This window comes from Eublepharis macularius, chromosome 1 (assembly GCF_028583425.1).
Source record: "Eublepharis macularius isolate TG4126 chromosome 1, MPM_Emac_v1.0, whole genome shotgun sequence".
Taxonomy (NCBI): domain Eukaryota; kingdom Metazoa; phylum Chordata; class Lepidosauria; order Squamata; family Eublepharidae; genus Eublepharis; species Eublepharis macularius.
The window spans coordinates 72101027-72114524 of record NC_072790.1 but is presented as its reverse complement, the minus strand read 5'-3'; the positions used below and the strand labels follow the sequence as shown (position 1 = coordinate 72114524).

The window sequence follows — 13498 nt, the reverse complement described above, 5'->3', positions numbered from 1 at the left end:
GGTGTTAGAATCAGATAAGTCTGCACATTTTAAAGCTAAGCCTGAACCCGGGCCTGCGAACACTTACACCACTGAACCAAAGTCTAGCCATTTTTAGTAAAACCCTGACCTAAACTGGCAACTTCCTTACAGCTTTGTACCACCTAATGATTTCCAATTTATTTCCCCCATGACATTGAATGGCCGCTATTCGTTTTTGTAAGAAAAACTTAAGCAGTGCACTTGGAGACAGCGTGATGGAGAAACTTTGTAGACAGGCTATCTCTGTGAGTTCCCAGACACGGTCCTTGCACATGCTCTACATGCATAACCCACCTGTCCTAGTGATATGCATTTTGAGCATCCTCATCCCACCAGACCCTGACCTGGATGACATCCTGATCTGGATAGCCCAAACTAGCCCAATCTCATCAGATCTCAGAAGCTAAGCAGGGTTAGTACTTGGAAGGGAGACCATTGAGGAATTCCAGTGCATCCCATTAGAGCTGTAGATGCACAGAAGCAAGCTACCACATATGAGTGTCTAGGTAACTGAGGAATTGCACATGCAAAGAGGTGCAGCACATACTTCAGTAAAAGAAGCTGGCATTGTGACAGATTCTGTGATTGCGCCAGTCAGGTTTGCTGGGGAGGGGCAGGGGTTGGGGACTACACCCGCAGTGCAATCCTAAACAGTTACGTTCTTCCAAGTCTATTGAGATCAGTGGGCATTGAAGACTAAAACTCTGTTTAGGATTGCGCTGCCAGTGTTCCAGAGTTGATGATGATTGAGTTTTACATATTTGTAACTGCATTTTAGTATCCAGTTTTTGGTTGTAAACTGTCACGAATGTCTCTTCAAGTTCACATTTTTTACTGTCAGTCAGGCCAGAAGAGGTAGAATAAGAAGACAGAAAAGACAACTGACAAGGCACAAGGAAACTAGAAATATCAAATGCAACATTTGCAGCTCTGAACAGTTCCTCTCAAAATCCAGAATTTATATTCATGAATGAATGAATTAAATCTGGGGTTTTCTTCTACTACCAGTAATATTCCTATTTATTTCTCAAACAAATTTTGTTAGTATGAAGCTATTTCAGTTATTTTGTCAAACTTACTTGAAGTTCAGTCTCCTTGTGATCCTGTATAACCATTTGTGAATAACTTTTTATTGTGAGTTTTCCTGAATTTGTCTCCATCCTTGTTTCAATGGTACATTAAAACCATCCTCTGAGCAAGGGGAAAACGGTAATTCTGGTGGTGGTGGATCTGTTTTCCAAGCAAGCCCATTTCATCCCATGCTCCAAATTGCCAACAGCCAAGAAGTTGGCCGCCTTGTTCATGCAGCATATAGTGAGGCTCCATTCATTTCCTGACAAAGTAATATCAGATTGAGGCACACAATTCGTTGCCAAGTTTTTGCGGGAGCTTATGGAGGTGACGGGCATGACCCAGGGACTGAGTTCAGCATACCATCTCATGACCAACGGGAAATCCGAAAAAATTAGTCAGGTGTTGGAACAATTCCTGAGGTGTTATATCAGTTATCAACAGGACAATTAGACTGACTTTATTGTGTTTGCAGAATATTATTACAACAATAGCGTTCATAGCTCAATGGGAGCATCTCCCTTCAAAATCACGCAGGGTTCTGAAGGCAAGGCACTACCTTTTGTAAAAGACCCCCGCACGGGAAGTCTCAGCGCCTGGTTGAACTCTATATTGGAACAATGGGACTTGATTAAGAAAACCCTGGAAAAGGCCAAAGAGGACTATAAGAAACATGCAGACCATAAACACTCCCCCCAATGGGGTCTAAAACCTGGAGATACAGTGTATGTGTCAATGAAAAACCTCAAAGGGGAGCAACCAAGCAAAAAGCTCAGCTGGAAGTTCATAGGGCCATTTAAGATTCTTGAAGTAATAAATGGGGTGACTGTTAAACTAGACCTGCCCAAGAACTTGAGGCACATACACCCAATATTTCATTGCAGTTTACTGAAAAAAGCCCTAGAGACAGATGTCTGGTATCCAAAACCAGGAATTCCTCCCCACCCCCTCATGGTAGCTAGACAACCCCATCATGAAGGGGAAGCTATATTGGACTCAAAATGGAGAAGAGGGAAATGGTTCTACCTGGTCCAGTGGAAGTACTTCAACCAAAGCTAGAACAAATGGGTTCAGTCTAAAGATGTCAGGGCTAGCAAACTGTTCAGAGCTTTTCACAAATGATACCCTGACAAACGGAGGGAGGGGTGATTGTGATATAAATGTTGTTTGGAGGGGGGGGAATGTCAGACAGGTTAGCAAGCCAGCCTGCCTGACATACATGGGGGATGGGAAGCAGACTAGCCGCTTCGCTGGGTTTCTACTGCTATCGCTATGGAGCTGGGTTATCAGTACAGCTGAGTGTCTGGGAACCGGATGACCTTGGGAGCCCAGCTCTGTGTCTCTTAGCAACTATGTGCACACTTCAACTGACTCGGGGGGGAGGGGGGGTATAACACTTCTGAAAAAGTTTCACTTTAGCATTCTAGGCAACTACTCTGTACAGTGTTCTTCTAGGGGATATAATAAAGACCTTTAACTCATACAGCTGCGTCTGACGAAGTGGAGAGTCTGAGTGAGTCCGTTAGTCAGGCCTGACATTTAGAAAAGACAGCTATGGTTATTAAAGCCAGCATGGGTTCCTCAAGAACAAGTTATGTCAGACTAACCTTATTTCCTTTTTTGAGAGAGTTACTACTTTGTTGGCTCAGGGAATGCTGTGAACCTAGTTTATATTGGTTTCAGTAAGGCTTTTGATAAGGTTCCACATGATATTCTTGTTGACAAGATGGTAAAATGTAGTTTGGATTCTACTGCTGTTACATAGATTTGTAACTGGTTGACAGGTCACACCCAAAGAGTACTTGTAAATAATTCCTTATCTTTTTGGAGAGGAGTGACAGGTGAAGTGCCTCAGAGATCTGTCCTGGACCCTGTGTTGTTTAACTTATTTATAAATGACTTGGATGAAGGAATAGAGGGGATGCTTATTAAATTTGCAGATGATAGGATTTGATTTATTACATTTATAATCCTTCCTCCCGGTGAATGGGCTCAGGGTGGATGGCATTCATAGTAAATTTACAATAAAATTCACATTAAAACCATAGACAGTTCAGTAATAACAGTTCTAAAACAGATCTAGATGGCGGCTCATATTTCCAGCCCCTAATCAGACATTCTATGGTGTGGGCGATGGAGGAGTGGCAGTGGTCAAACTGATGGAAAAAGTCTGGGTGGGGATTACAGAATCCTCCCACCAATAGGAGACCGACCGGTCGGAAGGCTCATGCCCAGCCTCAACCATATGCATGCCAGAACATCTCTGTCTTGCAAGCCCAGCGAAAAGATAGTAGATCTTTCTGGGCCTGGGATTCAGCAGAGGCCAGGTGAGCCTCCCTGGGGCCAGGGACCACCAGCAGTTTTTTGACAGATGATTGGAGCACCCTCTGGGGCATGTATGGAGAGATACTAAATTGGGAGGGGTAGCAAATACAGTAGAAGACAGAATCAAGATTCAGGATGTTCTTCACAGGCTGGAAATCTAGGCTAAAACTAAAAAAATGAATTTCAGCAGATAAATGTAAAGTTCTGCATTTAGGTAGGAAAAATCAAAGGCATAATTATAGGAAGGGGGAGACTTGCCATGGTGGTAGTTGGTGGCAGTACATGTGAAAAGGATCTAGGGGTATTGGTAGATCATACACTGAGCATGAGTCAGCAGTAGCTATAAAGGCAAATGCAATTTGGGGCTCTATCAACTAATGTCCAGATCACGCAAAGTGATGGTATCGCTATACTCTGCTCTGGTTAGATCTCATTTGGAGTACTGTGTTCACTTAGGGGCACCACAGTTTAAGAAGGCTGTTGACAAGCTGGAGCATGTCCAAAGGAGAGCAAAAACGATGGTGAAGAGCCTGGAGACCAAGTCCTATGAAGAAAGGTTGAAGGAGCTGGGCATGTTTAGCCTGGAGAGGAGGCGACTGAGAGGTGGTATGATAGCCCTCTTCAAGTACTTGAAGGGCTGTCAAATAGAAGATGGAGCAGAATTGTTTTCTGTTACCTCAGAGGGTCAGACTAGAACCAGCAGGTTAAAATTAAGTCAAAAGAGTTTTCAGCAAAACATTATGAAGAACTTACTGACAGCACAATTCCTCAATGGACAGGCTTGCTTGGAAGGTGGTGGGCTCTCCTTTGGAGGTTTTTAAGAACAGGCTAGATGGCCATCAGACAGCAATGCTGATTCAATGACTCAGTATGAAGTTAGGCAGGTCATGAGAGGGAGGGCAGGAAGGGATGAGCCGGTGCTAGACTGTTATGGCCCTTTCTTGTATGCCCAAGGTAATGCCAATTGCCACTTTGGGAACAGGAAGGAAATTTCCTCCAGGCCAGATTGGCCAGGTATCCTGAAGGGTTTTTGCCTTCCTCTGGGCGTTGAGCAGGGGTCACCAAGGGAAGTGGTTGCTGTCAATTTCTGCATTATGCAGTTGGTTAGAATAGATTACCCTTGGGGTACCTTTGAGCTCTATATTTCTATGTTTCTAAAGTCATTACTTTTCTAGGCAGGGAACTTTTTTGTCTAACTATCCTTGCAAAGGCACAGAAAGTCTGCAGAGGAAGAGCATGACAAGAAGACTGAGAGATTCCTTCCGGCATGCATTTTTAGAAAAAAAGAAGCGGGGAGGGAAGGGGGAGTAATTGAAGGATGCATAACAAAATGGATGGAGGGACTGGGCAGATAGATGGTTATGTGAGGAGAGAGAGAGAAAGAGAGGGAGAGATGGAAGAAAAATAAATGGTGAAAACAAAATAGTCAGGGCTGGTGACTTCCAGCAGCCGTTCTAATCCCCTCTCAGTCTCCTACATTCAGAAACCTAAAATAGATAAAAGAAAATTACCCATTCTTGCTTCTCTGCAGAGAACCAAGTCTCTTTTTAGAAATGTGGTTCCTTAATTCAGGCTGCTGATACAATCCTTTGTTGGAAATGCTGTTGTACTGGTTCAAGGATCCACTGTTCTCTTTACCTGGGGAAAGCATCCTGATTGTTAAACGTTTTTCTCATCAGCGTAGCATGGTGCCTATGGAAACTGGTTTGAAAGTCGTTCTCTGCTTCCTTCTTACAGATGCGCACAACCCGTAAAGTGTCTGTTTGGCCAGTGGGGCTGGTGGGTGGACGACGCTATGAACGCCCCATTGTGGAAAAGGGCAAGGTTGTTGGCTGGTACACTGGCTGGCGGGCAGATAGGCCTTTTGCCATTGATATGGCAGGTGAGTAGCTACATAATCTCAACTAGATTATGAGAAGAAGCATGCTAGATATTATGTGACCTGTTCTCCTTAGTGAACAAGTGAATTCTGGATGTTTGGATGCCTACATACGTAAACAATTTTTCTCCCTCTGGGGCATGAAAAATTGTTACCAAATTGGCCAGGATTGTTGCTGAAGTCCTGAAGGTTTTAACTTTCTCAAAAACACAGCTTTCTGGTTTTCACAGCTTTCAAGGCAGACATTTGTGAATATAACCAGATTGAGTTTGTAAAGTAATCTTTCTGTGACCACCAGCATTTCCCCTCCTAGGAATGCCGTGCATGATGGGGAGAGTTTGGAATGAAAAGGATCTGGATTACTAGATCCATCATCATGAAATTACGCTTGCCAACCATTAAGCTGCCACAGCCCATTGCAGAGAATGAATTCGTTTCTTTCCTAGTCATAGGCACTTCTATGAGTGAAGTCCTGGGCTTAGAACTCAGTGGAAATATTTATGAACACTATTTGTTATGTTGCATTGAGGACAGATTACCTTTTTAACCATTTCTGTTGTATTATCTGCACTAGGCTGTTGTAGCTGCATTATGTTGCCTTCCCTATCAGATGAAGGACCCTAAGAGCACATTAGATGGGAATGGGAAATTCAGGGGACACATTCTGACATCATTCATTTACATTTCCTTAACTCTATTTTTACCTAATGAGCACTTGAGGTACTCTGTGTAATAGTGAAGCCCACATGGTGTGCTTACTACTCCTGATCCATAAAATGCTCTAGGCTTGTTTCAGCTGCACAGTAACCATAAATGTGGCAGATGGTGAGAAAAACTACTTTCACATAGGTAGGCTAGTGGGTTAAGATGGTGCTGCTTTCCCATCATGTTAGGCACTTGGAGTGTTGTTTTCCAGATGTCTAATCCTGCATTCCATTTTAAACATCAGTTAGCCAGGAATCCTAAGAAGCAAGGCGTGGTACATGTTGTCTCCCCCCCACCCCAGTTTATAGCTATTCAGAGATCTGGTTCCTTGAATGCAGAAATGTCATCTTTAGCTATTATGTCACAGACAGACCCATCCTCTGTTAGTTTATTTTTAAAAATTATTGCTGAATGACTGAGAGCGTATGTTCTGGAGGAAAGGAGAAGTGTATGTACAGAGGCCTCTTGAAATTAGATCCCTGGATTCTGATAAGCCTCTATTTAATAATAGTTTGAATGCATGAAGCTGAGTCAAGTCAGTATTGTCTGCTTTGACTGGTGGCAGCTCTCCAGGGGCTCAGATGTAGGTCTTTCATATCACCTGCTCCTGTTAACTGACGATTGATCCTGGGATCTTCTGGCGAGGCATGGCCCCATCCCCAAGCTTCAGGAGGGCTTTGTCAGCATAAAAATTCCACAGAAATTTATTGCCCAGTTTAAGCCATGGGAATTCCCTCTTGCTTCTGGTCCCCTATCACCAAGACACGGACTGTGAAGAGATTGCATACAAAAGAAACAGGGAATGGTCAGGGTGAATATGAGAGACTGGATGCATGCAAGGAGATGGAAACAAAGGTTGAGGGAATTTTGCTGACAGCGGAGGGGAGTTACAGAAGAATAGATTCAGGCTTTGTGTAATAACAAGGACCAGAATGCAAGTGGTGGTGAAAAAGTTGGACATGTTATGGAATAAAGTTGACATTTGAGAAGTGTGGGGTATATTATAACATATTCTTGGCCACCCTTGGAATGTATGCAATAGTGAGCATTGGATTTTGTTGGGAATCAGAAAATGTTGAAAGCAGAACTTCTTGCATGAGCACGTGTCCTTAGTTTTAACTGTGTTATAAACCTTGTTTTGTGTATTATCTTATTTACTTTTTAATAATAGCAAAACATTCTCAATTATTTTGCATTTAATATGGCATTTCAGTTGGAATGCTTGAATGAATTTCTTCTCTGCACCTGAGTTAATTACTGCAGACAGCCAGAATCTATCTTTGCATGAAGACTGTACGGTGCAGTGGAAAACAAGCTGCATGGGATACTTCACACACACACACACACACAAATGCTACTTCATCATGAAATGATTCATTTTCGGTTGGTTTAGTGAAATGATGACTATCATAACTTGCAGGGTAGATACAGGTTGCAGCACATGCTTTAGGGAGAAAACTGCAACACCCAAAGGCTGTAAGATGAAGGCTGGAAGGCTCCCCAGATTAATCTCATCAATCTTGAGCTCTACAGTTAGTGACTGCATAGCTCAGTCTAGCTGTTAGCCTATAAGCTTGGCCAGTCTTGTGTATACTATATGCATCTCAAATGCTGACTGAATTGCTTTGGATACACTGGCAGCTATGCTTCTGCTCAGCCATAAGCTTTCATATTTCAGAGAATATTGTTAACTCTGTGTGTGTTGAAGAAGAAAGGGGATGTAAATAGCTCAAGTAAACATGTCGCTTTAGCTGCTTTTCTTCTTTCTGTTAGCAGACAGCATTTTCTTTTACTCAGAAAAATTATATACAAATATGTCTACAGCTGATGAAATGTTTTGGCTCATCTGAAACATTACATAAGATGCTTAACAAACTAAAATGGTGACTAGAAAACAGAATACACATCTCCCCAGCACTAGAAAACAGTTTATAAGTGACAGGTGCAAATGGTTCTGAACAAAGAGAGGTGAAAATAGAAATGTGAAATACAAAGCCATACATTCCCTATGTGGGAGAGAGAGGTATGGCTGAGGAGGTGTGGGTTCCCACGACCCTTTGCAGATTTCCACCTGTCAAGCAAAGCTAGCAGTTACTCCCAGTGTATTAACTACTCTTGGCTCCAAAGTCTGCTTCATTTCCTTGTTCTGTTGAGTTTGTTTTGTGAAAGATTCAGTTGGAGTGTTATGTCTTAGTTCAGCCCACTGTTGACTACCAAAATGTGACCTGGGCATGGACCGGTATATTCAACACAACCATGAAATAGACTTTATAAATAAAATTGTGTAAATTTACTTTGAGGTGTATGGATGAGTATGAAACATAAATGAATGTAAAAGATTTGAGTTGATTCCAGAGAGATTTTCACTCAGTCTCATCCAGTTCTCCTCCTTACTACAGCTCCCACCCAACATGGCTTTTAGACATGCTGATCCAGTGTTCCCCAGTGTAGCCTGTTTAGCAGAAAAGTTGGTTGTAACCCACTCATTATGTATGACTGTCTTGTACAAAGATTTCTCATTGTATATACATTAGGAAGCAGTGATTGGTTCCTATTATGTGTATGCCAAATGTTCATACAGCAAAGCCTGTACACTGTAAGATTGTTGCACATTAGCATCTACTTTCAAATTTCACATTAATTCCTATACAAAAGTGTCTTAAATGTTGGTAGTTCAAGATGGGTAGCCATGTTAGTTGATCTGTAGCAGTCGAAAAGAGCAAAAGTCCATTAGCACCTATAAGACTACCAAATTTGTGGTAGGGTATGAGCTTTTGTGAGCCATAGCTCACTTCTTCAGATACAACAGCTAGAATGTGAGTCCATCTGTCCTTATATTTTGGAGAGTGGAGTGATTGCAGATGCAGAATGACAATAGCAGGCATGATTGGATTAGGTGGGATATGCAGAGGGTAGTAGGTGTGGAGAAATCAGCACTGGTAATGAGACAGGAAGCTTCATTATAAGTTGCAATTCAGCAGTGTCTCTAATCTCCCTTTGAAATTTCTCTGCTGGATAACTGCTACTTTTAGGTCAGCAACTGAATGTCCTGGAAGGTCAAAATGTTCCTCCACTGGTTTTTGAATGTTGTAGTTTCTGATGTCAGACATAGGTCCATTAATTCGTTGTGGAAGGGACTGGGCAGTTTGTCCAATGTAGAGGGTGACAAGCAGGGGTCATTTCGTAGAAAAAGAGCTAGATTCATTAGCATAACTCATTAGCATAACCTATTAGCATATGCCATGTCTCTTGCCATCACCGGAAGTGTGTCATTAGTATAACTGATTTGCATATGCCACACCCCCTGACATCACCTATTCTGGCTGTTTTGGACCCAATCCTGGGCATTCAGGGCTGAAATTGGGCCCAGAATGGTAAAAGGGGCTGAAAATGGCTGAAAAGGGGCCCAAAATGGTCAGGATCAGGCCGCTGATAAGTGGGAGAGTGATCCACCACCCATCAGAGGCCCAATCCAGGCCGTTTTGGCCCCAATCCAGGCCAAAATGGGACCAAAATGGCCAAGAGTCAGGTGGGTGGGGCAACCTGTCATGTGACCTCTTTGGGGAACTGCCAGAACTGCGTTCCTGTATGTTCCCTCTCGAAATGAGCCCTGGTGACAAGGCATTACTGTCACATGGCGTAAATCACATTGGAGGATGAGCAGGAGTATGAACCCGAGATGGTATGGCTGATGTTGTTGGGTCCACTGATGGTGTTCTCAGATTTATATGAGAGCAAAGTTGGCATCTTGGTTTGTTGCAGGCCTTAGTACCAGAGTCCATGTTGCTGTTAAGTAGTTTATCATTGCAGGTGAGTAATTGCTTTAGGTTAGCAGGCTGTCTGTAAGAAAGAAAAAATCGCTCCCCCCCCCTCCCCAGTGCCTATGTGAGGGAAGTGTCATAATCCAGCATGGGTTGTAGGTCATTAATAATGCATTGAGTTGTGAGTTGTAGGAGACCATCAGTGGTGTTCTGTTGTTGTTTTCTTTGAGCTTGTCTTGTAGCAGGCTGTCCCTGGGTGTCATTCTGGCCTTTTTGATCATCTTTCTCACCAAATCAGAGGGGATACTGTACTTCCAAAAATGCTTGTTGCAGATCCTTCAAGTGAGTATCTCTGCTTGAAGGGTTGGAGCAGATGCAACTATAGCGTAGGGCTTGGCTATACACAACGGATTGCTTGAAGTAGCTAGAGTGATAGCTAGAGACATGTAGATGTAGAGCAGTTGTTAGTGTGTGAAGCACCACTCATAGGCCAAAGTTTGAGGAGCCCTGCTTTCAAGGATGCACATGAGGTTTTGGTTGTTAGTCCTCACAGTGTCCTTTGGGGAAGACACTGAATGGTATGCCTTTAAATTCAGAGTGTATGGACAGTTGTGAGGTGTGCAGTTTCCATCCAGGTTATGGGAAGTGGCAAAGTGATGTACAGTATTGTTAGGGGGCAAAGTACAGTTGCATATCTAAAAGATTAATCCTAGCATGCGAATTCATCCTTGTTAGTGTGTTATGCTGTGGATGGGACACTTCACAAGCGTTCAGAGGACAGAAAGGAATGTCTATAATTTGTTAGCCACAGTCAAAACCAACTGAACACTTCAAGTCTTGCCTCCATAGCTGTTTATACATGTGTTCAACTTGAACAGGTATGAATAAAACTTGCATTAGGCTTCAGCGTTAACATACCCCACAACTAAAAATTGACGTAACTTCCTAGCTGCTACATTTAAGAGCATTCCAGATTGAAGGGTCCAAAATGGCAGTATCCTACTTTTATATAGCTGTAAATCTATGTTTAAGAATCTCCCATAAGCCCTGGAGTTCTGTTACCGCAACACTTGCACATAGGTAGAGCATACCTCATTGTGCCCATCTTACTGTTGCCTTTGTTCACCCCATTATTCAAAAGCCCATGTTTTTGCCTGGCTCATAAGTTTTTATTTCCTGTTTACAGGAAATAGATTCTGATAGAACGATCTGTACCCTGAAAATGTTTTTCTTTTAACATACTGGCCACTTGAGGACAATGAAATGTGATTATCCTGAAGACCAGCCCCATTGACTGAATGCATGCAGATGTAAGGAAAGGCTACACCGGTATGGGAGCTTTCGTTTGGTTCTTTTAGCATAAAATCTAATGCTTACAAATCCCCTGGAAAAGACAGTGGTAGTGGTTTGCAGCCTATATTTGGCGGAGCAAATACGGCAGCAACCGTTGTTGGCCCTCTAGTTGTTTTTGCCTTGCAAAATAAGCAGCATGGGCTGAAAAAATGCAGGACTGTTGACAGGGGCTTAAATGGTGTCATTAACAGAACCACAACCAGTAGAACAGAGAGAATAGACAGTTCATAATTACTAAAAAATTTATTTTGAAGAAATGAGATGTTTTGATAGTTTGGACTCATTGCCCATTCTGGGGATTACCTGCTGTCTTGCAGCACTTGGTTTTTACACAGCACAAAATTGGAAGTGGTTCCCAGTACCCTATGTTACTTTGTTTTATAAAATCAGGATTTGTTCTCATGGGATTACCCCGCATTTTTCATCAAATCCAAGTAATCAGTAGAGGGAACTATGTAATTACAGACTTGAACTGAATTTTCTGTCCTCTAGGGAGTCAGCATGTCAGACTACCATGGCACAGCTCCTGAGCATGCACTCTCGGAGCTAAGGCCTGCTGATTTCTAGTAAACTTGTTTTAAAAACAAGGGTGCTGCAGGTCACAGGTACTGTGTGTGTTGCCAGCTGCTGCTGTGTGATTATGCCACTTTCTGCTGTGGTAGCTAAAGAAGCATTGTAGACAGTGCCCCTCTTTCAATAATAAGAAAACCCTAAATGTGTGCTGGTGCCCCCAGTTCTGAGTTGAAAGCCGGTTAACAGTCATTCTGATACTGTCTGAAGAACATTATTGACTCTGCCTCTTTTACCATTTCATATCAGAGCTTGTAAGTGCTTCACACAGTATGGCTGTGCTGCATAGAGACAGGACAGGAGGACCACACAAATAGAGGGACACTTGACCAATAGCAGTTGTTAAAAAATAACTGGTGTTTGGATGTGGCCCTGTTGAAGAAGTACAAGTTGAAATCTTATTCAGAATTCTAGAAGCTGCTTTATCATCACAGCAGCTCCTATAATGCTGCCTTCCTCTTCTGGTGTCTCCTCGTCCTGTTTCTACCATCATCTCCTCAGAAAACAGCATGGGAGTGAGTTGCTCTGGTTATTTAATGCAGTGTTTACTTTTTGACCCCAAATTATAGAGAATCACAAATACAGTCATACACTACATGCAGAGAACCTTGCTACTGCGTTGTCTGCATTGCAGATGAAAACAGGATATTTTCCCCCTTTCAAAGCTGCCGTGATATTATCCGTAAGCAATGGATTAACTAATCTATGTGGGTCCAAAGGGAAGATGGGAAGCTTTTGATACGACATTCTGAACTAATATTTTAAGACATGGTCTATTTTAATTTCTCTCCTTAGGCATTGCAGTTACCCATACACACGCTTTCAGTACACAAATGGCTTTACTTCTAAATAATAAGCTGACAAATAAATCATCTTATTAAAAACTTAAGATTGAATTTTAAATAATGCAGAATTGGTTGTCTTTATGCTACTATAGCAAAAATTACAAGCTCTCAAAATGCAAAAGCCTGACTATTTATATGTATCATTCACTTTTAGCTAAAAAAATATGTTTTTGTAAAGCTGCTTTGTATTTTGAAATATGCTGAATTTGCAAACATCCACCAAACTATTGAAAATTTGGTTTTGTAAACAAATATGCAGCCAGTATTGCATGTAACTTGAGTCACATGTTATGATAGCATCAGGTGCTACACTATAAACAGAAGGCTAATCCTGTTAGATATAAGGGATGGGCAGAACTGCTTTAGGTACCAATATTCTCTCTTCAGATTGAAAATCATGAATTCTGTAAGAAAAAGTCAGTAAACATCCAGATGGTCTACTGTTTGTGTACAGTTTTCCACTAGAATATGTGCTCAAGGTAAAAACTTACATGATTCCATGCATTTTCACCTGTGGAATTAGCTATCCCACCACAAGACCGGGCAAAATACCTCTGGAAAGCACTTGCAGGCATAGCAAGGCAGTCCCCGTACCTTGTCGGAATGTGCAGGAGATGGTTGTTACTTTAAAAAAAAATCAATTAGTGAGAAGCAGCTTTTGCCATCTAAAAGCCCATGCTTTGGTATGTTGTTTTTAAAATTAATAAAAAGTTTATTTAAAAAACAAAAAACAAAACAAAAAACCCATGCTTCACACCAGCCCTACTTTGTCACTGGAGGGTTTCAGGCTTGCAGGCTCTTAAAACATTACATGCCCCAAATTCCACACCAACGCAAGTTACTGCTCCAGTTCTAAAGTCACCCTCTGCAAGGTGGTCTTGTCCCACTGCCCTCCACCCCAGATGCTAGTTTTTATTTCAAGAAGTAGCAGCAAGATTTTTTGAGGCAAAAAATGAATTGGAGTCCTT

General features: G+C 42.1%; 1 protein-coding gene across 1 annotated transcript in view; it reads left to right on the top strand.

The window, feature by feature from the left end:
• Positions 1-13498, top strand: part of B3GAT2 (beta-1,3-glucuronyltransferase 2) — a 35897-nt gene that overhangs the window by 16468 nt on the left and 5931 nt on the right. Inside the window, exon 2 of the mRNA XM_054978462.1 lies at positions 5155-5299. Coding sequence (XP_054834437.1) covers positions 5155-5299 — 145 coding nt within the window. The remainder of the gene's footprint in view (positions 1-5154; positions 5300-13498) is intronic.